The sequence below is a fragment of the Melospiza melodia genome, chromosome 10 (genome assembly GCF_035770615.1).
Source record: "Melospiza melodia melodia isolate bMelMel2 chromosome 10, bMelMel2.pri, whole genome shotgun sequence".
In the NCBI taxonomy this organism is placed as follows: Eukaryota; Metazoa; Chordata; class Aves; order Passeriformes; family Passerellidae; genus Melospiza; species Melospiza melodia.
This window is the reverse complement of record NC_086203.1, coordinates 16,878,560-16,904,908: the sequence shown is the minus strand read 5'-3', so window position 1 is coordinate 16,904,908 and position 26,349 is coordinate 16,878,560. Positions and strand designations below refer to the sequence as shown.

The 26,349-nt window shown below is 55.8% G+C and overlaps 1 protein-coding gene across 2 annotated transcripts; it reads left to right on the top strand.

The window, feature by feature from the left end:
• The first annotated feature begins 25 nt into the window (after positions 1-25).
• TWF2 (twinfilin actin binding protein 2) lies at positions 26-24,434 on the top strand. Of its 2 annotated transcripts, XM_063164585.1 has the most exons (10): positions 54-131; positions 6,047-6,495; positions 9,153-9,230; positions 13,390-13,568; positions 14,986-15,081; positions 15,803-15,907; positions 21,210-21,335; positions 21,432-21,582; positions 22,383-22,504; positions 23,038-24,434. In XM_063164585.1, the coding sequence occupies exons 2-10, from the start codon at positions 6,384-6,386 to the stop codon at positions 23,203-23,205; spliced, it is 1,137 nt and encodes a 378-aa protein (XP_063020655.1). In that variant the 5' UTR covers positions 54-131; positions 6,047-6,383; the 3' UTR covers positions 23,206-24,434. The 2 variants fall into 2 exon arrangements, with proteins under 2 accessions (XP_063020656.1, XP_063020655.1); XM_063164586.1 differs by lacking the exon at positions 6,047-6,495 and having other exon boundaries at positions 26-131.
• The last annotated feature ends 1,915 nt before the right edge of the window (positions 24,435-26,349 follow it).

Genomic DNA, 26,349 nt, shown 5'->3' with positions numbered 1-26,349 from the left:
GAGCGGAGCGGCCCCGCGCTCCGGAACGGGCGGTGCTGCCTGCCCAGCCGTTTCCTGCCCGGGACGCGGCGGAGCGGAGCCGAGCGGAGCGGAGCCGAGCGGAGCCATGACTCACCAGACCGGCATCCACGGTGAGCGGCGCCCGCCCGGCGCTCGGGTCCCCCGGCCCGTCCCGGGGCCGCCCCCGCCGCTCGGCCCCCGCCCGGGCCGGGCTGCCCCGCCGCGCCCCCGGCAGCGGCACCCCCGGACCGCGCCCCGCGCATCCCCGGCCCCGCCGCGGCGGCTGCGGGCGCTGTCGCGACAGCGGCGGCGATGGGGGCGATAGGATGAAGCTTCGGGTTCATCGGTTCTCCGGTGGAAGCCCCGCGGGCGGGTTTCCTGCGGTTGGCGGGGGAGGGGGACACTGAGTCAGGCTCGGAGGGAGCGTTTGGGTGCCGGCGGGAGGGGCGGGAGGGGTTCAGCCCCGGGTGCCGCCGGTGCGGGGCTCTCCCGCATCCTTTGTCTGGGCTGATGCTCAGCACCCGCCGCGACGTGCTCGGACAGATGTGTCACGCTCGTCTGCCCGGCCGCAGCCCCGGCCGCCGCTCCCTTGCCCACGGGGATGCTCGGCCCCAGCTGCTCCCCAGCCCGGGGGAGAGCCCGAGTGAATTCCTGCTTCCCGATTTCTCCGCCCGCTCCCCACAGGACCCAGCCAGCACCCCGACACGGCGGCTTCTGCATTTCTGAGTGTGCTTGGTGCATGACTGACTGTGTGTCCTCACGGTATTTCCCTCCTGCCCCTCGCCTCGCCAGCTCAATTAGCAGTATTAATCAGGAGTAGAGGTGCTGCATAATTTATGTAACCGAATCAATATGCGAGCAGGGATGTGAGAGCAGCTGCCCTGGAGCCCTGCTCTGTGCGGTCGGGTGTGAATGCAGCCCGCAGCGTGTCCCGGGAGGGAGCTGGGACAGTGTCCTCGCAGGTCCCTCTGGCCAGCACCTTTGTGCCGAGGTGGGAATTTGTGTCTGCTGGTCCTTCCTGGCAAGAGCATCCTTGTTCCTTCAGCATGGTCGAGAACATCCTTCCTGTCCGTTTGCTTCTGGAGGGGTTGTAGCTGAGGAGTGGCCAGTGTTGATGCTTAGATGTTCCTCCTGCTTGTGCTCAGGAGAGCTGGTGGTTGTTGATGGCATTTGGCTTCTGGTTCGTTGCTTCTGGCTTAAACTGAGATCCTGAAGCACATGCTCTATTAAATCTTCCCTGTTTTGTAAAAATATAACAATAATTTTTTAAAAGGTAAAAATCAGCAGGATGGAGCCCTGCACCCACCCGAGCTCTGGGGGCGCTGGCCCCATCTGCAGAGCTGTCCATGGGCTTTGGGCAGGCAGGGCCCGTTGCACAGTGTGCCCCGGAGATGCTGCCTGTTGCTCTCTGGCCATGCCCTGCTGCTCCTGTGCTGCTGGTGCTGTCCTCCGTGGCACCCTGCAGCTGCCAGGGAGGGAGATGTGCCAGCTTGGCTCTCTCTGAGAGCCCTGCCCTTGGCTGACCTTGGTTGCCCACTGTGCCCAGTGCTGGGAGTCACCGTGGGATGTGACGTGCCCTGTCAGCGGCAAAGGGGAAGGGACTCCACTTCCCCCAGGGAGCTGCAGTGCAGGGAGGGGATGGACCTCATGACTCTGCCCTGGCAGCAGATTCCTGGGCTGGGGTGGTGTAAAATCCCCCCTGTGGCTGTGGAAAGTAGCTTGTGTTGGGTGGTCTCTGTCACAGCATCCTGGGCTCTCTCTCCGTGCCCTGTTGCGCCGTCTCTCTTTCCGGAAGCTGCTGTTTCCTCTCTGAATGCAAATCTGCCCCTCCAACACCTGTGATGCAAAACTGGGGTGCCCCGGGCTTTAAGGGAACTCCCCCTTCGAGGTGGGTTTGGGATATTTCAGTCTGCCCCACCCCGTCATGGTGATTGAATTGTTCTGTTTGCTCAGCAAAGAGCAGATTCCATACCGAATGAGGAAGAGCAATCCCACTGCTACTTTCATCCTCTCTGCTGAGGCACTGAGGTCTCTTGTTTGCTAGGAGGAGGGATTATTCACTTCTTCCTGCTTTCTGGGGCCTCATTATCTTTGTGTGCACCCAGCATTTTCTGTTTCTTCATTCCCATTTCTCCCCCATTTCCAGACATCTGCTCCCAGGGGAGTTGTGATCGGCTTCTGCAGCTGCCTTAGGGGAGGTTGCAGACAAGCTGGGAGGGATTTTGCGTGACACAGAGCTAGATCTGTGTGAGGCAGGGTGACGTGGTAGTGGGGAACCCCCGAGCTGAGACACTCCCATGTCATCCCTCCATCAATCCTCATTCAGCTTTTGGGGAGAAACAGGTGCAGGGGAAGCTCTGGCAGGGAGAGCTGGGGGGTCAGGGCGTGCAGTCAAGCCTGAGCCTTTCGTGCAGGGCCAAGAGGCTAATTATTGTTTTTTAAGGTATCTCAGGCAGCTCTCTTGAAGGTGCTGGCAAGAAAACCAGGCTGCCATGGAGACTGCCAGGCTGGGGAGGCGGTTGGAAGCTCTCAAAGGGTGCTGTGGGCTTCCTGGGGCTGGAAACCTGCTTTTTAGCTGCTGCTGGGAGGACTCTTTGAGTGGTTTTGTGGTTCCTATTTGGCTCTGAGAGCGCTGGCATTAGATTGGAACAGCATTTGCTGCCTGAGCTCAGAACCTTGGGCAGGCAGTGCTGAACCGGGCTTTGATGCTGGTGGGAGGTCATCTGCTTTCAGCTGCTTCTGGGAGCTCTTTCAAGACCACTGGGTAGAGAGAAAAAGTCTCTTAGAGGGTATTTTTTCATCTAGAAAGTAGAGAAATCAAATGCATTTTGTTTCTTTAACCTAAAAATAGAGTTTGGTACCTGCTCTTTCTGGGGGAGGTGGTGAGATCTGGGGGTAGGGGAGAACCTTTGCTCCCATCCTCAGCTGAGCTGCCACTTTGCCCCAGGATCTTGCTGTGGGAATGCATCTGGTAGGAGTGGATGTTTGCTTCAGGAGGAACATAACCATGGTGCACATGAGCAGGAATGCTGTCAAATGGGTAAAAAAAGAGCATAAGGTGGGACTCAGTAGCTGCTGGGTCTGCCAAAGTCTTGGTGGAAAGCAGGCAGCTTCCTGTCTCTCTGGTGAGAAGAAAGAAGGAGCTTCTCTGTCCATCAGCACATCATTAGCCCCTCTCGTCTGGCTGTGCTGGGAGGCAGCACTGGCTCCTGAGACACCTGGGTGCACAAATTTGGGGGGCAGCTTTGGAATGCTGGAGGCTCCCCCTAAGCAGAGACATGTCACAAGGTGCCATCAGTGAGGGAGGAGAAGGAGAAGGGATGGCTGGTTCATGGCCCTTTTATCCATGGGAACACAGGGCACTGGGCTGCTGCAAGGATATTTTTGGGGAGCCAGACCCAGTCTCTTTTCTGGGGCCACCTTGGAGGTTGATGTCCCCTGGGAGTATGGCCCAGATCCAAGGGGCAGGCACGTCAGGATGGCCAGAGAGGCAGTGCCAGTGGCAGACCAGATAAATGAGATGCCAAACCCCTTGAAGCAGTGATGGGATGGAGGAAATCCTTTGGGAAGTGTGCAGTGAGACTAAATGCAGTGAGACTGTGGCCAGGTCAGTCCCTGGGTGCCTGTGCACAAACCAGTGCTCAGCTGGTGGCTTTACTGGGTGGAGAAAAGGAGCAGCAGCAGCTTCTGCAGGCCAGGACAGACCATGTGTGCTGCACCACGACTGTGCCCCAGCATCCAGCTGATGCTGCCTGCCCTGGAGCAAGGGACGGGATGAGTAACTCCAATCCAAGGTGGCAAAGTGCAGACAACACAGGTCCTGAACACACTTGGAAAATCAGGTGTTGAGAAGCAATTGTCTGGTGTCAGGCAGGTGGCTCCAAGTCTCTGGGTGGGATTTGCACTAAGGACCAGGAGCTGTCCATGTGAAATCCTGCAGGAATACAGTCTAGCCCCACAGAAAATTGGGAGAAAAGCTTTACTTGTCTCCTCTCTTGCTCCCTTTCCCCCCTGCCCCACTCCCTTCTTTCTATTTTCTTCTGACATCTGTAGCTTTTTTCCTCAGAAAAGATTCCCTGCAAGGACATATTTATTTTTTCCATGGTGAGGAATAAAATCCTCTTACTGCTTAAACTGGCCAACCGTGTCCATTGGCAGCAAAGCTCTGCAGCAGCGAGTTGAGCAGGCACTGCCTAAAGGAGTTACACTGGGATAGACTGAAAAGAAGGAATGTTAGCAGCAGCAAAAGCTATTTTGTGCCTGTTGCAGTTGTATCCTTTCCTGGCTGCCCAGACCAGGAGCTGGGCAGGGAGAGTGTGGGTAATGCAGGTATAACCATGTTTTATTCATCACCATCCTGACTTCTGTCTGGCCACGCATCCCTGGAACTTGGACAAGTTTTGCCTGGGTTTGTGGCTGGATTTTTGGCCGAGTTTCCCTGTTACATCCCAGGCAGGCTGTGCCCCAGGCAGTGAAAGGGAAGCAGTTGCATTGAGTTGAAGAAGATGCCCAGGGAATGAAAGATTGATGGCCCGGGGCTCGGGTTTCCGCCGGGAGGGCAGGGAGCCTGGGTGTATTGGGAGAGGCATCTGTTTCAGAGAGCATCTATTATTGATCTGGGAGCTGCGTGGGGCCACGGGGAAGGGTCAAAGCAGCAACAACCTGCTGTGCCCCAACACGTGGGCAGGGGCTGCAGGGGGGGGATGCTGTGGCTGTCACCTCCATCCCCATCCCGCGGTGCTGCCCGGGGTTTGCACGGGTGGCAGTCGCTGGGAGAGAGGGGCCCTTGCTGTGGCCACGGTGCCATCACCACCTCTCTGTCCCCTCCTCAGGCTCCCTGCACCCCCTCCGTGCTCACAGAAGCTCCCTGGGGCTGTAAAAGCAGAAAAAGCTCAGTCAGGGGCAGCTTTGGCAGGGTGGTACCCACAAGCAGCATCGTTCAGCAACCTCAATGAGAGCCGTGCTTCAGGCTCTGGAATCTCCTGGGGACTGATCCAAAGGGGCCCATCCCAGCACAGGGCACCCTCTGGCTGCCAGCAGCGTCTGTCCTGGTGACATCCCTCTGCCTGCCAGGAGGTGCCAGGGTCTGGCTGCCCTGCTGCTGCCTGGGCTGGGGGAATGCAGGCTCTGCTCGGAATGCACCTTTTGGTCAGGGCTGCCCCAGGGCTGGCTCTGTCCTGCCCTCCTCCCACAGCTCCAGTTCTCCTCTGGCACTTTGCCTGCAGGGTCAGGGCCACCTGAAGGCCACTGCTGGCCAGCCACCACCTCCCTGCCACCCCTGAGCTGCCACCCCAGCCTGGGTGCCATCAGCTGGCTCTGCTCAGCTCTCCATCCCAAATGGAGGTGCCACTGGGCTGGAGGCTGTGTGGGACCTGGGACTTGCTGTTATCAGGCTTCTACAGGCTGTTTGTGCCCAGGGGACAGCTCAGTGCAGCCTACAAACAGGAGGGACAGGGAGGAGCTGCAGGCTGAAGGTGATTTTGGGCTGGGGTGTGTGTGCCCACCAGGTCTGCCATGAGGGTCAGCAGCAGGGCTGCCTTGTGGAAGGGCCAGAAGGTTCCTCAGGTGCCTCTGGGCTCACACTGCCTCAAAGCAGCAACATCCATTTTTCAGGGCAGGGATGGAGTGATGGTGTCCTTCCCAGGGTTTGGGCACCCTCATCGTGAGTTTTCCCAAACACCACAGTGGATCTTGATGTTCCTGGCTGGAAAACCAGTACAGACTGTTCATGATTTTTATTCTGTTCCCTGGGCTGACCAGCTGCAGCTCCTGCAGGCTGTGCCCTCTGGCCCAGGTGCTGTGTGTGCTGTGCCTGGCTCCTTGCACGATGCTGGGTGTGCTGTTGGTGCTGTGCCTGCAGCCTTGGCAGCGCCAGATAACCTGGTCCTGCTCTTGTTTGTGCCTGCAGCTGTGTGAAGTGACTAACCCGGACCTGGCTTGTCACCCACCTCTCTCTGGAGCTGCTGGACCCTGCCCTGTCTGGTCCTTTCTCCAGTTATGGTACTCTGCTGCCTATTGAGTTTCATCCTATTTCTTTTCTTCCCAGCCCATTTCTCCAGTCTCCTGAGAGAACGCTGAGTTTTTCTCCAGTGCACACTTGCACCTCCTGTAGCTTCCCACCTTACAGCTGCAGGAAGCACTGCTGCAGCTGCCAGAAGTGTTCATGGAGATGTGGATAAAGCTGCACCCACCCCAGGTGCCCAGGACACTGCTCCATCCCAGCTCTGGTCCCTCCCTGAGTGAGTTACCCATGCAGTGCTGTGTCTGTGCCATGGAGGCTCAGCTCCCCTGTGTTCCCAAGCTGGCATCTGACACTTGGAGACCCTTAGAAGCTGAGCTGAGAGCCCTGAAGCCCACAGGGGTCTGGCTGTGCTGGAGGAAGCATGAGGGATCTCATGCATCTTGGCCTCAGCAGATCCACACTGGCTGTAGCCCAGCTTGGATTTGTTTCTGGATTGTTTGTTCCAGGATTTTCCAGGAGCCCATGTCTGGAGGGTGAGTTGGATCTGTGGGTCCCTTTCAGTCCTGTTGCTCCTCCCTCTCCCTTGGTTTTTATGGGTTTTCAGCTCTGGAGTTGTGTCCTGGAGGCTTCCTGGCAGGGGATGCCATGAGGCACCATCTCCTCCGGGGTGAGACTCTTCCTCCAGAGCCAACTGTGGACTTCTCTATTAATATTTCAGGCACACAAGCCATCTCATCAAGTCTGCTGTGCCAATTAAGTGGTAATCATGCCCTAATGAAGCAGTGCTGAGCTTGTGCTCAAACCTTCCCTGGTTTATTCCTCTGCCTCCTCGCTGGCTCTTGGCTCTGCGTTGTGAGAGGCAGAAGGGGACATTGGAGACACTCTGGGTTTTGTGTAAATGAAATTTGCTTTAAAAAAAAAACCAAACCAGCAGAATTAAATCTTGCAAGCCTCCTGTGGGGTTTTTTGAAAGCTTTGCTGCTGTCTCCTCTGGAAATGTTCTCCCTCCTTGGAAGACCTTGTGGTATTTCCTGTGCTTGGTTTCTCTGGCAGCATCCAGGCTTTTCCTGAATCCCTTCAACCTCTCAGTACCTACACAGACCCCAGCGCTTGGCTGTCATTGTCAGCCACTCACCTGCCAATCATCCTGGCTGTCAATCTGCAGGGCACCCCCAGCATTTCCAACTGGGCTGCGGGGCTGCATTTGCCCAGACTCCTGATTTTCCAATTCTGGGAAGGATGGGGTCACACTGGAGGGATTTGCAAGCAGGTTAGTGCTGCAGAGCTTTCCTATTTCTTCCCTGAAGTTGATGCTGTAGAAACATCCAAGAGTGCTGTTATTCTCTCATAGTTTTGCAGTGTAATAGGAGTTGGTGAAACTTGATGCTTATTAAGAGCTTTGTCTCCTGCATGGGGTTTCCTGGGTGTTTAAATGTTTTTTTCTCTTCCTCTTCCGCCTCGTGTGTGTGCAATAACCACAGATGCTGCCAGGAGGAAACTGCCACTCTCAACAGGGAAAGGGGCTAAAAATACCAGAATATCCTTGGCTGGGCACAGCAGGAGCAGGCTGAGCTCCCAGCTGGCACTGGGAGAGGGTGAAGGTCTGCCCTGGGAGCTGGGAGAGCTGCATGCCCTGATGCTGCTGGAGGGGCCTGCTCGTGGTGTGAGGGGATCACACCAGCAAACCTTCTGTTTGTCCCCTGACGTGCCATTGGGGACTGACATCCACTGCAGGGGTGTCTGTGTGCCCATCCCTGCAGGCTCCTGTCAGGATGGCATCTCTGGGTCTGTGTGGGAGCTGCTGTCCCTGCTGTGTGCCTCTCCTGTCTGTGGCAGGAGAATTCAGCGTCCCCTGATCGGGGCAGGCTGAGCTGTGCAGTCACAGAGCGTCACTGTGGGCACAGCAGGAGTGCCTGGGAGCTCCCCAGGGATCCCTCCTGTCCCAGAGCCCGGGAATGCCTGCAGGGGCTGAGGGCAGCACTCGGGGACAGTCGGGGCTGTCCCTGTCCCTTGAGCAGTGCTGGGGACACCAGGGCTCCTCTGGGGCTGTGCCAGGGGTGGCACCCCGTGCTGGAGGGCCTGAGGGGATGGACATGGCCCTTGTGGGGATGGCTGCCTCTGCTCTGGGTGCTCTCGGGCTCCAGGTTCCTCCCTCTGCTGGCACAGCAAAGCCCCAGGAATGGAGGGGCTGCTGATGGAGATTCCCAGCACAGGTCCTGGTCTGGGCTAAGGGCTGTCTGCCCAGCTCTCTAATCTTTGCAACATCGGTTTCTTGAGTATTTCTAGCAGCTTTTGAAGTCACAGGGCCCCCTTTGCTGTATCCAGGTAAGGCCTTGGGTGGCTTTAGGGGGAGCCAGGCCAGGAGATGATCCTTGTTGAGGGTTGGCCTCTGGCAGCCACATCTCCTGGGCTTTGCCTTCACACGGAGCGTGTCCCGGGTGGCACGGGGAGCTCTGGGCCAGCGCTGCTTCAGGGAGGGCACGTGAAGCCTCCAGTGCTGGCTGGGGCTGCTCCTTCCCTGTCCAGGGCCTCCAGCTGCCTCCTGTAGGATGCTGAGGATTGGCTGCCATTGCCTGCTGCTCAGGGAGCGGGATGACTCCTCAATGCTCCCAAAACTCTTCCCAAAAGCTTCTGCAATCCAGGCCCTGCCAGCTCCAGAGCAGAACCCTGGGGCTGTTCCTTTCCCTTGCCCACGGGCTCAGCCAAACCAGCCTGTCCAGCTGGGAGCTGTGCAGGTTGCCAGCCGCTGGGAGCAGCATCCTGCCGTGTGTCAGCAGCCTGTCAGGGCAGCACAGCCTGCAGGACATCCTGCAGCCACCCCTGCTGCTCTGCAAAGCCAATCAACTTGTCACTTGAGCTCTCCCTGCCCGCCCTGGCCAAGCCATCGTCTAAATTTGGGTGATTATGTTCACCCAGGCCAAGTATCAGGTTCTCTGGGTCACATGTGCTCCGTCCCAGCTGCTATTTAACTCTCTGCCGCAGGGAGACGCGGCACTTCTCTCCCAGCTTTGGGATTTCTGCTATTGTTACTTTTTATTAGAATTTTTTGGCACCAGAGATTTAATATATATTTTTTTTAAAGTTTTAAAATTCTATCCTGCCAAGTTGGTCCCATTTCTGGTCAGTCACTGAGCAAGCCAGCACCTACTTTGGTTGCTGAATCTGATCACGATGTTTTTGGTTCTTTCAGCCACCACAGAGTTGAGGGACTTTTTTGCCAAAGCCCGAAATGGTTCAGTCCGGCTCATCAAGGTCATCATTGAGGACGGTAAGTCCCATTTTTGAGTGCTTTGATTTACACTCTGTCTGTTCTCTGTTTCCTCTCCTCCTTTCTCCCTCACCACTGCGGTGCCAGCTTGTGTTCTTGTAAACCTCAAGGAAAATGCTGCTGGGGCATGTGGCAACCCAGACCTGAAACACAAGCCCAAACTTTGGCTGTGCTGGTGAGCAGCTCTTGGAGCCCCAGGCCAGCTCCAGGGGGGAGCAGTGACTTTGCCAGCAGAGCAATACCAGCCTGGGGTCGGTGCTCTGTGGGGGCTTTTGCTGCTGCTGTGTCATGGTTTATTATGGGTCCCTGAGGCAGGCTGCTGCAGGGACCCTGGCACCTTTGGGATGTGCCATCCCACAGCTGGCAAGGGGATGCTCGGGGCAGGGGGGTGCTGGTGGCTCAAGGCCTGCAGTGGCATCCTGTGAGGAATGCCACACTCTGAGACCCATCCCGTCCCATCCCATCCCATCCCATCCCATCCCATCCCATCCCATCCCATCCCATCCCATCCCATCCCATCCCATCCCATCCCATCCCATCCCATCCCATCCCAGGGCAGCCCCTAGCCCAGGATACAGGCTGGCACCAGCCTGGCCCGTGTTTGTGCCATGGAATGGGTCCTTTGGGTGGCCTCTGCATGTGTGAAGCAAGTGAGCAGAGCTGGGCACTGATTGCGTGTCCCAGGGGCGGGGAGCTGCCCTGGTGTAGGTTTTCCATCACCTCAGCCTCATACAATTGCATATGAATGACTTGTTTCTCCAGCAGCAGCAGCAGCAGTAGCAGGGACATTGCTGCCCTGCCAAGCTGCTGTCACCACCTGCCCTGGGTGGGCCACCAGTGCAATCACCGAGGTGGATGGGGTTGTGAGGAGCCTGTGGTCATAAGGAGCCCACCTGACCTTTGGAGAGGCCACAATGTCCTGTTCAGAAGAGCAGCGTGACTGGAAATGCATGGGACACACCAGTGGAACTGCAGCAGGGCTCAGCAGTGTTGGCTTTGGCCTTGGCAAGGTCCCCACTGTTGGGGGGTGAAACACCCACATGGTTTCTCTGGAGTGTCTTTGACAACAATTTTGTGCTCTCAGCTTCTTTTGCTTTTCAAAAGTGGAGTCAGGTTTGTGTTAGGATAATCATGCCTGTCCCTAAGCCTGGACTTGGGATGCTCAGGGCTTGTTCTGTTGGTTTTGGGTTGTGGCTGCTGATGCCTACAAGGGAGACTTTTTATCACCAATGGAAAACATTTCCCACCATCTCTGCTGTGGCTGAAAGGGATTTTTTTATCTGTGCATGTCAGCCCTGTGCTGTCACACAGGGGACACCAGCCTGTGATACCCAGCAGAGAAGGACCCTTGGGCACTCAGAGTGGCCAGGCAGGTGTCACAGACAGACAGACAGACAGACAGATGCTCACCCTGGAAGGGAGGTGTCCTGGGGAGGACATGCCAGCTGCCCTGCCTGGACAGGGGATGTGGAAAAGGAACCTCCACATGCCAGCTGCCCTGCCTGGACAGGGGATGTGCAAGGGGAGCCTCCCTCTCTGCTGGATGGCTGCAGCACCTTTTGCCCTGTAGAGAATTTGTCTTGGGGCATTTTGGAGCAGGCAGCAGTGAATAGAAGGAGAGGAAGATGGTGCAAGGAACCTCATGGCAGATGCTCTGTGTCCAGGCAGCTCCAAGGCCACCATTGTGGCTGAGTGACCCTTTGGGAGCAATTTGAGAGGTTGTTTTTCCTTTGGAGGGCTACTGGGAAGAGCTGAGATTGGATAGAGGAGGGAGTTGGGGAGCAGGATGTGCACCAAGGCTCAGCAGCAGTTTCCCAGCTTGTGCCCCAGCTGTTTTTAGATGATGCTCTGCTCCTCACTGCCAGCAGGATCTGGGACAAGATTGTCTTTGTGGACTCCCCTCTTGGTTGCATTTCTTCACTCACAGGCGATGGTGTGCCCTGAGTTTTGCAGTTGGCACCCAGCAGAGCTGCAGGCAGGGCTGCAGAGGCATTTCAGAGCAGGGCAGGGAGTGCTGGGGGCACCTCGAGGGCCAGAAACACTCCCGGCTCTGCTTTTCCAGCAGCAGCTCCTGGGACAAACAGAGCCCAACACAGCCAGTGTCACTCTGTGTCACTCTGCTGAAGGGCTCTGAGTTTCCCCTCTCTGACACTGCCCAGGGAAGGGAATTTGTCCCTGAATGGATTGAGCAAGCTGCAGAGAGCTCGGGGAAAGGTGAGGGCTGCCAGCTCCCAGCTCCCGGCCGGGGTCCGGCTGAGTCACAGCCCGGAATAGCCCGGGTGACTCAGCACTGATTGCTGTGTGAGAGGTGTTGGTTTGTTTTACAGAGATACCCTCGAGCTGCCAGTGGGTTTGGCCCTGCCAAATCCCCCTGCAGTTTCTTCTTTGTGATGCACAAATCCATTCGCAGAGCTTTGTGTTTATTTTAGGAGTACACTGAGGTTTTTGTGCTTCCCTTTCTCCAAACAGGTAGTTTTGCAAAAGGTGAAGTATTTCAAGCACCTTGTTCTCTGCTGGCCTTGTTACTGAACCAGTAACTCGTGCCACCCATGCAGAAATAACTGGATTGAGTGGTGGTGGCAGATGCCAGGGCAGTGCTGGGCAGAGGAGGGCACTGCTGTCACAGGGCATGGGTGGGAACAAGGAGTGGGTAATTCCCTCCAAACCCTTCATTCCTCAATTATTTTCCTTAAAAGCTTTCCTGCCGTGAGATCTGGAGCTGCTGAGCTGAGTGGGCTGGGAGGGAGAGGGCTGTGCCCCAGCCAGGGGGCTCCCAGTGGGCAGAGGCCCTGGCAGGGCATGCCCTCAAGTGCTAATTGCCCAAAGCCCCAAAACATTTTTCTTTGGTACCCCCAGAATTTCCTACGTCTTGTTCTGGGTGCTGTAATCTCCCCCCAGACCTTTCTGCAGCTACAGATGGAGTAAAAATACAGGCTGTTTTCCAGCATCCCCAGTCTTCCACCCAGCCATCCCAAAGCTTGACTTGGCCCTTGCCAGGGTGTGGATTCGTGTCTCTGGGTTGCCTGCACCAGTGTTTGAGTCCCAGCTGAGCAGTGCCCAGCTCACAGGGCTCCCAGTCCCACTGCCACTGGAAATGATGCCCTGAGGTGTGTGTGGAATGCACAGGTTGTTCCCAGAGGCTGGGGCTCTCCTGCAGCATGGTCCCCTCCAGGCTGGGGACTGTGGGACATCCCTGCTGCCCACAGCCATGGACTTTGGGTATCAGCTCTGATTTTGGCCCCTGTGAGGTTACAGGGGATCCAGTGAGAGCAGATTTGGATTTTGCTGGATTTTGCTGAGACCATTACTGTTCTCAGCTCCCAAAATGTGGGTGGTTCTCTGTGTCCCTGTGTTAGCGTTCAAAAACACATAATCATGGGGATTATATGCGGTGCTTTTTATTAAGAGCTCTGGGAATCGGGGTATATTCAACCCAAATCTGACTCCGACCATACATCCCAAATGATCATGTTTTATACTCTATCGTTACATAACTTTAATGTTAATTATTAAACTTATATTGTTCTATTGTATACATAAATTTAGCTCCTCTCTGAATTTCCAACATAGTTTCTCACTATTCTTCTTATGGTTATATAATAATTACATTTAATTACTAAACAATCATCACATCTAACAATTATATAATTTATCATACTGCTTACGCAGGTGCAGTTGATCTGGGAAAGCACAAAGCTTAACATTTTAGATTCTATATTTAACTTTTTCCAGGGTTCCACTATCACCTGCTGAGGTGTTCCTGTGACCCTGGGGCTTGTCCAGGTGGGGTGGGTGAGACTGCAGAGCTGGAGGGAGCAGAAGGGAAGGAAGCCACAGGTGATCAGCAGAGAGGAGACTCTGCTGGTGAGAAACACAGGAGGGGAAGAGATGGTTGACAGGAAGCTGGCAGAAAACCAGCCCTACAAACAGCCACAGCCCCACGGTCTCTCCTGGTGGGAATGTACGCTCCTGCACGTGGCTTGAGGTCACAATTTGTTCTTGTGCAGTACAGATCACTGTTGGGGGTGGAGCTGCCATGAGCCACCACCTGGTCCTGGAGATGCGCCTTGCTTTGGTGTGACACCCCCTTTGCTGTGTTCTCCTTGCAGAGCAGCTCCTGCTTTGGTCTAACCCCACCTCTGCTGTGTTCTCCTTGCAGAGCAGCTCGTGCTGGGAGCCCACAAGGAGCTGTCCCGGCGCTGGGACACCGACTATGACACCCTGGTGCTGCCCCTGCTGGATGAGCAGCAGCCCTGCTACGTCCTGTACCGCCTGGACAGCCAGAACGCCCAGGGCTACGAGTGGCTCTTCATCTCCTGGTCCCCAGACAGCTCCCCGGTGAGCCCCGGGCACCCACCTGGGGACAGGGACAGGGACAGGGGTGCTGGCCACGGGGACTGTGTGTGCCCAGGGCTGGAGAGGAGCGTTCACACCCTGGTGCTGAGAAACGGAGGCTGCTGTGGGGATGGGGAATTGTTAAGACACAAAGAGATACACTGGGATTGTGTCTCTGTCCTGTTTCAGTGCTAGTGAGGAGGTGGAAGGGCTGGGATGTGGAGGGGGGGATGGTGTGGACCGTGAGGCCAGGATGGACACATCCCACCATGGCTCTGGCCATTGCTGGCAGGAGCTGGCACTGACCCTTCTCTGCCTCCAGCCTGGCCCTGCTCTGTCTGAGGCTGATGCAGAGTGGCTGCCAGCCCTTCTCCAGGCCTTGCTCCAAAATCAGCTGGTGGAGAATGACACCAAAGGGCTGGTTAGAAGGGAAGCAGGTTTAGAGGATGTCAGTGGTACAGCTTGGAAATGCCATCCTGTTGAGCACATCAGCTGAAATTTACTGATGTGTTAACTATATACATATTTGTGTATATATATATATATATATATATATATATATATATATATATATATATGTATATATATATATATGTGTATATATATATATGTATGTATGTATATGTATGTGTGTATATATATATACATGTATACATATATATGTATACATTATACATATATGTGTATATATATTCCTATGTATTTATTTGTTATATATTTATTGCAATCTGTAAGCCAGATAGATTTACTGCCGCGTTAATACATGCACTGGTCACATATATAAAAATATATAAAAAATATGTATATAAGTGCACCAGTGTATATAAGTGCACCGCATATATAAAAATATGTATACAAGTGATATATGTGTAATTTTATAAGCATGTGCATATTTGTGCATGTGTACATGTACATATACAGGTGTATATGTAATAATATATTTTTTTAATATGTATATCTTTCAACAAACCACAGAGGCTTTTACTGCAGAAGCACAGTGTGCCCAGGAGCACTTGCCAGAGCTCTTCCCTGCATTTTGCAGAACGATGCAATAGAAGTGCCAAAGGCAAAAGTCACTTTTGAGTGGGTCTGTGGTATTTGTGCCTCCTCTAACCCAGGTGCTGGTGGGAAATGGTGCTCTGGAGCTCAGAGACTGGAAAGCAAAGCATGGAATAAACTGCTGGGTTGTGGGCAGCTCTTGGCAAGGCTGCAGCCCCAGAAATAGTGCTGGTGGGTTTTCCCAGCTGATCCCTGCCCAGGGATGCTGCCATTAAAACTCAGACCCAGCCAGGAGCTCGGTGGGTGCTGCCAGGAGAGGCTGAGGTGTGGAGCCTGTGGTGGGGTGGTGGCTGTGAGCACCGGGTCCCCTGTGTGCCAGCAGTGTCCCCCTGTGTGCCAGCAGTGTCCCCTGTCCCGGCAGGTCCGGCTGAAGATGCTCTATGCTGCCACCAGAGCCACGGTGAAGAAGGAGTTTGGCGGGGGGCACATAAAGGACGAGATGTTTGGCACAGTGAAGGTACCGTGCTGGCTCTGGGCAGCCCTGGGCTCTGACTGAGCTTCAGAGCCTGCCCGGAGCTCAGTGTGAGCGTGCTGGGTGTGGGATGCTGGTGTGTGCTGAGGGAGCAGCAGGGTGCTGGTGCTCCACACTGCTCCCTGCGTGGCCAGTGCTGCTCTCTCCTGCCTGCACAGCCTGGTCTGTGATGGGGAGCTGGGAGAGGCGGGAGGGAGGCTGTGAGATGTGGAGCTTTGTGCTGAATGGCAGCAGTGGTGCCAGGTGGTGGCAGTGTCACTCCAGCAGCCAGAGCTGCTTCTCACTGGGGTTAGCCCTGCCTTGCAAGGAGGTTTCTCCTCCCCTTCCATGGGCAGAGGGAGCTGCACGGCCAGGGCCATCAGCGCTGGTAGGAGCCAGGGAGCATTCCTGCTCTTCTCCAAAGTCCCTCTGCTGCTCCTGGGCTATGGGCTCTGCCTTTCCCTCTCACTTCCATGCTCATGAGCCTCATGAAACAGCCAGAGGAGCCCACTGCCACAGCCACGGGTGACTGGGGACGGGCAGGGGGTCACAACAGACAAAGGGAGTCTGGGATTTGCATGGAGGAATCCGAGAGCCTCAGGGTTGGTCCTGCTGGTCAGGAGGGAGCCTGAGATTCTCTGGGTTGCTCAGACTCGGCTGAAGGCTGGGGGCACAGCCAGCCCTGCAGCAGTGACCCCTGTGACACTGCCCTGTGCCCTGTCTGCAGGAGGACGTGTCCCTGAGTGGGTACCAGAAGCACGTGTCCTCCTGCTCTGCCCCCGCCCCGCTGACCGCAGCCGAGCAGGAGCTGCAGCAGATCCGCATCAACGAGGTGGGTGTGCTGCAGGGATGGTGGCCAACAGGGCTGGGTGTGCTGCAGGGATGGTGGCCAACAGGGCTGGGTGTGCTGCAGGGTGGCCAACAGGGATGGGTGTGCTGCACATGGTGGCCAACAGGGCTGGGTGTGCTGCAGGGATGGTGGCCAACAGGGCTGGGTGTGCTGCAGGGATGGTGGCCAACAGGGATGGGTGTGCTGCACATGGTGGCCAACAGGGCTGGGTGTGCTGCAGGGATGGTGGCCAACAGGGCTGGGTGTGCTGCAGGGATGGTGGCCAACAGGGATGGGTGTGCTGCACATGGTGGCCAACAGGGATGGTGTCCATCAGGATGGTCTCCATCAGCTGGGGTGGTGTCCAGCAGGGATGGTGTGCTGCAGGATGGTGTCCAACAGCAGAGATGGTGTCCAACAGCTGGGGTGGTGTGCTACAGAGTGGTCCAACAGGGCTAGGTGTGCTGCAGGATGTGTCCAACAGCTAGGATGGGTGTGCAGCAGAGATGGTGTCCAGCAGGATGGTGTCCAACAGCACAATGGGTGTGCAGCAGGATGAGTGTGCAGCTGGGTATGCAGCAGAGATGATGTCCAGCAGGGGTGGATATCCAGCAGGGTGACCACCTGGGTGTCCAGCAGGGGTGGGTGTCCATTAGGGTGTCCAGCAGGGGTGGATATCCAGCAGGGTGACCACCTGGGTGTCCAGCAGAGGTGGGTGTCCATTAGGGTGTCCAGCAGAGGTGGGTGTCCATTAGGGTGTCCAGCAGGGGTGGGTGACCAGCAGGGTGACCAGCAGAGTGTCCATGAGGGGTGGGTATCCACCAGCCCAGGGAGAGGAGCCTGAGGCCCTCTGGGCACAAAGGGATGGAGGATGCAGGGGGTGAGCGTTCAGCTTAAAGGGATGGCTCATTTTTACTTCACTCTCTGGCATTTAAACCATTCCTTCTCAAGGTGGATGAGCACCCTCACAGTCAGACTGGTAGCATAAAGAGGAATTCACACTTCTCTTTTTTTCCCCTTGCTTGGACGTGAGCTCAGGACTGTGTTTTGCTGACAGTCACAAGTGATTTGGGGCTGAAAGCAGGTCTCTAACCTGTATTGGGTATTGGAGCAAAAGCAGAGCTGAGTTTGAGGATAGGGAAAGCAGGAAGAATTCAGGCTTATCTTTGGACTGCAGCAGCATCCTCTCCCATACACTTCCTCTATCTCTATGAGGGATGCTGTCCCAAGAATTACAGATCTTAGCCTGTATTTGGGGTTTATGTGCTGGAAGGATGTGGAAGTGGCACAGGGTAGGGCTGGGGGCACACAAGGCTGTGTCACCATTGCTCTCTGCTGGCCTTTCACAGCCTCTGTGGTGCTGTCACACACTGAGGCACAAAATGGGGTGTGCACACTGTTGGGGTGACCACTTGGAAGCAGCATTTTGTTTTGGGATGGGGGAATTTCCCTTAGAAAGCTTTCCTCTCTGGAGGAGCATCCCTGTGCTGTGCCTGTGCTGGGGCTGTGGCTCTCAGGGTGGATCAGGACATTGTGTGGGGTGTGAAGCCAACCAGCCCCATGGCATTCATTGATAGCACAGATGCAGGAGGTTTCTGCCTGTCCAAGCAGCTCTGGGGGTGATCTCCACCTGCCACAGCAGGTCTGCAGGGGGCAAAGTGGAGGGACATTTGGGAGATGCCACCAAGGAGTGCTCTCCACCAGGTGGGTCTTAGGGGAGTTATCCCAGCTCCCAGCCTGGAGGGCAGGATTTGTTCTGCAGGATCCAAGGAGATGCTCATGGAGAGGAGAGAGGTGCTGATGGTGACTATGTGGTTTGTTTGGCACCTTGGGACATCTGAAATGAATGATTCTTGAGGGTCCCTTTGGACTCAGCTGATTCTGTGGTCTGCCATCCCCTTGTCTGGCCTGTGCTGCAGGATTGAGTAGTTTGGAGGGGCTGCTGGGTGTGTCTGACAGGGCTGTATGGCCCAGGTAAGTGTTGCTTGTGATGCTCATTGATCTGCCTCACTCTCCTTCCCTCCCACCCTTGCCTTTGTGAGGTGCAGCTCCTGGATGGAGGTGCTGCTGCTGTCTGGTTTGTTGGGGTTATTTTAAGGGTACATGGTCCCCTGTGTCAGCCTGGGCCACAGGGAGGAGTCACTGACATTGAGAAAGAGATGAAAATGGATGTATTTTTGCCTGTGGGTGTAAAGGTGGGAAGCAGGCACGTGCTGGGTGTGCTGAGGGGTCTCTGTGTGGGTGTCACATCGTGGTGCAGTGATGCTCCCAGCCTTGTTCATTGCCTGCAGCTTGCAGGCTCCAGGGCCCTGTGCATCCCCATGGATTTCAGAAATGGCACAGGGACATGGTTTCTTTAAAAGCCTCCAGCCCACAAGGGCTGTGCTGGGCCCCACTCCCTCCCCTGTCACTCTGCTGACTCACAGCCTCCAAGGTGCCTTGGGCAGACTTGCAGCCTTCACCCCAGTCATGGTTGTGTTTCTGGTCAGGAGCAGCTGCCTGGGCTCCTCCCCAGCCACCAGGTGAGTGTGGAGAGGGCATGGTGAGGGCAGGACAGCCCAAAGGGAAGGTGAGGGCAGCAGAGTGGCCTTTGACACCGAGCAAGGAAGGACTGAGGTTGGCACATCCCCAGGGAGCTGCCCAGCCTTTGGGCACAGCAGGTTTGAGGCTGTGGTTTGAGGATTGCATGGGCACAGGTGATGCCATGAGTTACCCCCTTTCTGACAGCTGGGTGGGAGCTCATGGAAATTTGCCACTGCTATATATATGTGTGTATATTTTTACTAGCTGGAAAATGCCAGCATCACTGAGCTGATGGTTGTCACAGACCGTGGGCTAAGAAACAGCTTTGAGCTTGGCACTGAGCTCAACACCCACGCCTGGGGAGGCTTTGTACAAGTGGTGCAGGATCAGGAATGGCACATCCCACTGGTGTGCCCATGGGGCAGAGGAAGGCAGCCTTGGGGCTGGGACAGGAGGCAGGAGAATTGAGGAGAAACAAAGGTGGGGGTGCCATTGCAGTGTGTCCTTCACAGCTGCCCCACAGTGCTGCTGGTGCTTCACCAGAACAGAGAAGTGCTCCTCAGGCAGGGTCAGGCACAGCAGGGAGGAGGGAAGAGGAGGAGAAAATCTCACCTAAAGAAAAGGAGATGAAATAACCTCCAGGCAAGCTGCTGGCAAGGTTGAGAGGCTGGGATGTGGCACATGCTCAGCTGTCCCATGCACTGCTCCCAGGCTGTGCCCTGGGGAGTGCCCAGGCAGCCAGAGTTTAATGTTATTGAAAAGGGGAGGAGTAGAAAATGCAGAGCTATATGGGGCAGTTGATGTTGCTGGTACAAATTTTCGTTTCCTGGTGTTTTTGGACCTCAGTGTGCTTTTTGTCAGAGTGAGGTCTCTGTGGTCCCACTGTAGCTCTCCTGGCCTTCCTGCATTTATGGAAGACAGAGCTGGGGTTCTGGAGGTGCTGGATGTCCTTGTGCTGCACCTCTGCACAGGGTGGGACCAGGGCAACTCGTGTGTGTCCTGAACCCCTGAAGGGGTGCTTGCCTCAGGCCCTGCTGGTGCCAGGGCACCTGGGGGATGGAGGTCAGCTGGATTGGTGCCCACCTGAGCAATCATTTCCCTTTCCTGAGAGCTGCACATCAACACCATGCTCATCCTGCAGGATGCTGGGCATGGATAGAGGCCTGGGCATGTTTTTCCCTCACAAACCTTCCCTATATGCTCCGTAGTGGAGGATAGCCCAAAAGCAATTGCTGCAAGTGCTGGAACTCCTCCAGACCCTGGAGTGGGGCCAGCCTGAGTGGGGAGGCAGGAGGAGATGGGGCAGGGATGGGCTGTGCACAGGGGTGTTCCTGGAAACCCTGCATGCCAGGCTGGGGGCTGCCCTGGCATCTCCTGTGTTGTTTCTGCTGCTCTCCCTGCCCACACGGCTGGGCTCAGCCTGGCCTGTGCTCCAGGCGGGGTGCTGCAGCTCCCTGCTCCTGGCACATCGGTGTGTCCCTCCCCTGCTGCTGTCACACCCCCCTCCTGTGCCATTGACAGTGTGTCTCCTCTCCCCACGCTCCCTCAGGATTCCTGCTCCCAAGGCTCGAGCACTGAGATGGTAGGCAGCTCTGCCCTGCTCTGCTCTGCTCTGCTCTGCTGGCTTGTGCCCGGTGTCTCCCTCTCCTGGCAGTGTTTTCCTGCATGCTCTGCCCCGGGCACACATCTGGCTCCATCCTGTCCCCAGGGTGTGGGGCTGTGTGGGGACAGAGGGCAGCCTGTAACAGGAGCCACCTTGGTGCTGCCCAGTGGTTTGGAGATGTCAGCTACAGCTCTCGTGTTTCTCTTGGCATGCCTTGACTTCTCCTCCTTTTCTCTATCAGGGGGAGGGAAATGAAGAAAGAAAAAAAAAACCCCATAAAGGTTGGACTCTATCCAAAATCCCCAGAACTGATCCCAAAGGAAAGGGAGCCACGCTCACTGCAGAGCACTGGGATAGTGTTGTGGAGTGCTTCCCTGGGAGGGGGTCTGGGGGTGGGAGGGGCTCCTCTGCCATGGGGTGACCCCGTGTCCCTGTATTCTGTGGCAGATGGTGGGGGGCTGTTGCTGCTGCCCATCGCTGGTAGAGTACCCCGACCCCGAGGAGGTATGGTGTGCCCCCGTGTCTGCCCTGCTCCCCACCCTGCCTGGAGCCACCTGCAGCCACTCAGTGTCTCTGCAATCTCCTTCTCTCCCCTCCCTGAAGTGGGGTTTGGTCTCCTGGATGAGGGGTTTGCTGGGGATATGGCTGGCAGGCTCTGCCTTGGAGGGGTTGTGGGGAAATCAGCAGCTGGGCTCTTTGTGAGCTGTGGGTCTCCAGTCCCCAGCTCTGGCGTTGGAGGGATGTCTGTCTGCTGCAGCACAGCCCACTGAGGAGGGTGGGGTGCCCAGCTGAGGGCTGTGACTCCAGGGCTGCCCCTGTCACCCCCAGGCTGCAGTTGGAGATGATCAGAGAGGAGGTGTGCCTGTGCTGGTCACAGCATCCCTGCAGGGATTCCCTGGGGAATGCTGGTTTTGAGCTGGTGTTTGCTGAGAGTGAAGCAGGAGGTGTAGGGGTGCATGGCTGGGCTGGGTGATGTCCTGGAGAGGTGGGATGGTGACAGGCACCACCATCCTCAGCCTGGCTGACTCCCATGGTTTAATGCCATGATCCCTGTGGGACAGGTGTCAGACACCTCCTTGGATGAGAAGCCTTTAGCTGCAGAACCAGCTGGTTTTCCTGTTCCTCCCTTCCCCACCCTTTCTCGCTGTGCCCTGACGCTGGAGGTGTCTCCATCCCCAGGTGAAGACGGAGATCAGCGTGGAGAGCAAGCACCAGACGCTGCAGGGCCTGGCCTTCCCCCTGCAGCTGGACGCCCAGCAAGCCATCCAGGCTCTCAAGCAGAAGAAAATCAACTACATCCAGCTGGTAGGTCCCTCACATGGCTTCTCTGTGCCCCACTCCCCACATTCTGCTGCTGCTGTCTCTCACTGCCACCTGCTCCCTGTCCCCTGTGTCCATCAGAAGCTGGATCTGGAGCGGGAGACCATCGACCTGGTGCACACGAGCCCCACGGAGATCTCTGATCTGCCCAAGAGGATCCCCCAGGACTCTGCTCGCTACCATTTCTTCCTGTACAAGCACTCACACGAGGGAGATTACCTGGAGTCTGTTGGTGAGAGCCTCAGCACTGGGAAAGGCCAGTTTGAGCCTGTGCCAATCCCTGTTTTCCCTGGGTCACTGGTTGCATGGGGAGCGAGCAGGGATGGGGATAGGGATGGTGCATAGGGAGCCTCAAGTCAGCTCCCTCTCATGGTGGGTGCTGCAAACCCTTTGGTGCCATGTGCAGGGCAGGTCTCTGGGTGCTCCAGGGCATTTGGTGGTGGTGGTTTGGTTTCCTCCGGTGTTGCCAGGCTGTGACGGTGTTCACAGGGGTCCCAGGATGAGGAAAGAGACGAGGATCTGACTCCATATTTCAGAAGGCTTGATTTATTATTTTATGATATATATTACATTAAAACTATACTAAAAGAATAGAAGAAAGGATTTCATCAGAAGGCTAGCTAAGAATAGAATAGAATAGGAAGGAATGTTAACAAAGGTTTGTGGCTCGGCTCTTTGTCCGAGCCAGCTGAATGTGATTGGCCATTAATTACAAACATCTAACATGGGCTAATCAAAGATCTACTTGTTGCATTCCACAGCAGCAGATAATCAATTTTTACATTTTGTTCTTGAGGCCTCTCAGCTTCTCAAGAAGAAAAATCCTAAAGAAAGGATTTTCTATAAAAGATGTCGGTGACACAGGGGCACCAGGGGAGATTTGGGAGGGGTGATGGATGGGATGGCTCACCCTCTGTTGCTGGATGTTGTCTGGCACTCTGGGCTGGAGGAGCTGTGAGCAGGGTGGGATGCAGCCAGTGCTCCCTGGCCATGGGCCTGGGCAGTGCCACAAGCCCTGCTCTGTTTTTGCAGTCTTTATCTACTCCATGCCCGGGTACAAGTGCAGCATCAAGGAGCGCATGCTCTACTCCAGCTGCAAGAGCCGGTTGCTGGACACGGTGGAGCAAGAGTTCTGCTTGGAGATAGCCAAGAAGGTGAGAGTGACCCCCCCAGAGGTGATGGGGCTGGGCACTGCCAAGGGGCTGTGATCCAGCCCCTCTGATGGGCCTGGGGGGAGCTGGGTGCCCCAAAGTGGGTGTCTGTGACTGTGTCCACAGGGGTCTTAGATTGAGGGAAGAGATGAGGATTTGACTCCATGTTTCAGAAGGCTTGATTTATTATTTTATAATAAATATTATATTTAAACTATACTAAAAGAATAGAAGAAAGGATTTCATCAGAAGTCTAGCTAAGAATAGCAAAATAAATAATGATAACAAAGGTTTGTGGCTCGGACTCGGCCAGCTGACTGTGATTGGCCATTAATTAGAAACAACCACATGGGACCAATCACAGATGCACCTGTTACATTCCACAGCAGCAGATAATCACTGTTTACATCTTGTTCATGAGGCCCCTCAGCTCCTCAGGAGGAAAAATCCTAAGGAAAGGATTTTTCACAAAAGATGTCTGTGACATGTGTGGAACCCCAAGGGAGCTGCTGAGCCCTGTTGGTTTCCCGGTGCAGATCGAGATTGATGACGGGGCGGAGCTGACGGCGGAGTTCCTGTACGAGGAGGTGCACCCCAAGCAGCACGCCTTCAAGCAGGCCTTCGCCAAGCCCCGGGGGCCCGTGGGCAAGCGGGGACAGAAGCGGCTGATCAAGGGCCCGGGCGAGAACGGCGAGGACAGCTAGATCCCCGGGCAGGGCACGGACACCATCCATCCCTGCGGCGCTTCCCGCCCTCCTTCCGCTGACCTGGGGAGCTTTCCCTCCATCTCAGCTCTTCTTTGGTTTTTTTACCTTTTTTTTTTTTTTTTTTTCCTGTTTCATTCCTTTTTTAAACATCTGGATGGCTTGTTGCACCTGGGGCAGGGCGCTTGGGAGGGTTCAGGGTGGGTTGTCGCTGGTTCTGTTCCTCGTGTCCTTGTGCGAGCCCCGGGGCAGCAGAGCCGTGTCCCCAGCCTTGCTCCTGTCCCCCTCAGGGTCACAGCCACTGCCCTCCGTGTCCCCTGGGTGACTGAAGGACACACTCACCTGAAAGCTGCTCTATGCAAAGGGAAGGGGGTTGGGGATTCCTGTTTGAAAAGAGAAAATGCTTCTTTCCCTGCCCGCCCCCAGCCTCCAGACTCTGTTCCCCTGTCCCACTCTAGGTGTGCACGGCCCCTCTGCCCCAGGCTGGAGTGATCCCACACCCCCTCCGGGTGTGGGCAGGACCCCCTGTGGGGTGGGCTTTGCCTCCTGTGGGATGGGGGCTTCTCCATGCAGAGCCAGGCAGCGGGAGGTGGAAGTTCCCCACTGAGTCCTGAGCTCAGCCTGGACCTGGAGAAAGGTGACTCTGCCTTTGGGTGATGTTTGCTTCTCCTTTTTGAACTGCTCCAGTAAGGTTTTCCCCCTCAGAAGGAGCTGCTACAACCCTGACTCAGCCCTGTCCCTGTTTAGGATGGGATCTGGGGGGTTCCTGAGCCCTGGTCCCCCATCTCCATTCCCCAGCCCTCACCATTTCCTTACCCCCAGCTTCTCAGCTGGGTCTGTGGGCTGGGGCAGCCCCATGTCTCAGTAATCACATGGGCTACTCCAGACCCTTGTGTGGGGGAGCATGACAGCCCCTGTGTGCCCTGGGGGTGTCCCCAGCCACCAAGGGCCATCATCAGCTCCACGCTCTGAGCCTGGCACTGTGATTTGGGCTGCACTGGGGGCTTGGGGGGAGAGCACCTTGCTGCTGGGTACCAGCGAGGGCTTGAGAGCCACCTGCCTCCCTAAGAGGATGGCAAAGGGGCCAGTGAAACCTGCCCTCTGCTTTCCAGCTGTGGCAGTGAACGTCCAGATGTTGCCTCGGTGGAGTCAGGGGGTTGAAGCTGGGAGGAGCAGAGCACACTGTACTGAACGCTGTATTTTCTAAAGAATAAAGTATTTTTAAAACAGTCTGATGCTCTTTGGAGATCCCCTGGGTTCCCCATGTTTGACATTTAGCATCTGTGAGCTCTGGAGCAAATTGCAGCTCTCACAGCCCACCTGCCCTGGCTGAGTGCAGCCCTCAGCACCCTGAAGGACATCCACAGTCCAGGGCTCTGGCACAACCACAGTGCCTGGCAGAGATTTTTACACTGGGCCACTCCAGCAATGCCCAGAGACTGAGCTGGCTGCAGGAGGCAGCATCCCTGCTCAGCCCAGCTTTCCTTATTTTAATGGCTGGTGGTTCTGCAAGGTTGGGAAGGTGCTCCTGGGGCTGTTCTCTTGCCTGGAGTGAATTCCTGCCTGGCCATGAGGAGGGAATGCAGGAGGATGCAGAGCCAAGAGAAGAACTGGGAATGCAGTGGGGTCTGCCTCCATCCTAGGCTCCTCATCCAGATCAGGGCATTGCCATGTCTTGGCTTTACCCTCCATGCCCAGGATGAGGTGGAAGATTTGCAAGGTCTGCTGTAAAATGTTTTTAAAGACAGGTTTAATGCAAAAAAAAAAAAAAAAATCCAGCCCTGAATCAGTTTCTTTTTGTCGTGGAGAAGGAGGGAAGATGCTGCTCTGCAGGAAGCAGCCTCGGTGCAGGAAAGCTCCCTCAGTATATAAATGCTAATAAGCCTGGCTGATGCCACCAGAGTCATTTGACAAGCTGAGTCACCCTTCTCCTTCAGATCTTCCTCCCCTTCTGTGCTCAGTAATTTTTAGCTTGCCCAAATACTGAGGGGGAGTGAGGGCTATGCCCCTTTTCCCACCTGTCCCACACACTGCCCCCAGCCCCTGCCATGCAGCCATTCCAGGTGACAGCCCCTGTGCCAAAGGCTCATGGTCATGGCAGAGATGGCCAGGGGCAGCCCAAAGCCTGGGCACCCTTCCCCTCCTATCTCACCCTGTCTCCTGTCCCATTCCATGTCCTTTCCTATCCTCCGGCCCATTCTCCATCTTCCATCCCTTCCTATTCTGTTATCACCTGTCCCCTCACATGCTATCTCATGTCCCCCATCTCATGCTTTCCTTTCCCATCCCAGCTTCTCTTTAAGGCTGGAGATAAAAGTTGCTGCTGCTGCTGCTGCTGCAGAAGGCCTGGGATTTGAGGTGATGCTTGGGAAAGCCACATTTGGCCAGCAGTGGCTTGTGCCACCTCAGGGTACGTGGCACTTGCCTGGCTGGGCAGGGGACAGTGGGCACAGCCTGTTTCAAACACAAGGGGCAGCTGCAGGGGCTGTGGCTGAGCACCACACCCAGCCCCAGTGCTCAGGGCTTGTAACATTCACACACAAAGGTTCAGGGACTCCACAGCAAACGAGCTGCAGAGTAAATGATATGACTGTGATGCTTTTCTTTATGGGATTCCCACGTGGGAAAGGGCAAAATCTCAGAGGAGCTGACAGCTTTGGCTTCCACTCCCCTGAGACCTGGAGCAGAGGGGCTGCAAATGAGTTACACCTGGTTGTAAGCTGAATGTGTGAATTAAGAGTCAGTTGGCACCTGGGCTATAAAACCTCAGGTGCCTGTGGGAAAGGGAGATGAGCCCTTGTCCTCCCTCCAAACCTTGGGGAATGGCAGGAGGCAGGTAGCAGCAGCAGGGAGGGAAAGGCTGTTTGCCTGTGGGGTAAGGATATCTGGGATCAGCCCCCCTGGGATTGTGCAGGGTTGGGGGTGTCTAGGTTGGAGGGAGGGTGTCTAACCTAACCTAAACCTAACCTAACCTAGGTGATGAGGACTTGGGATCAAGCTGGAGGGTAGCTGGGGCACAGAACATCCCGAGTATTCAGAGTCCAGCTGTGCTGTGGTGGGCTAGCAGCTCTGGGCCAGGGGCTACCTTGCATGAGGCTTTTGCTGCCTTGTGCCAGTGTGTGCCCCAACAGGAATGGTTTGTGG

Coding starts and splice junctions, on each gene's coding strand:
- TWF2 (XM_063164585.1), top strand. CDS start 6,384: ATGAGGGATCTCATGCATCTTGGCCTCAGCAGATCCACACTGGCTGTA. Junction 21,583..22,382: donor AGATTACCTGGAGTCTGTTG/GTGAGAGCCTCA, acceptor CTGTTTTTGCAG/TCTTTATCTACTCCATGCCC. Junction 22,505..23,037: donor GCTTGGAGATAGCCAAGAAG/GTGAGAGTGACC, acceptor TTCCCGGTGCAG/ATCGAGATTGATGACGGGGC.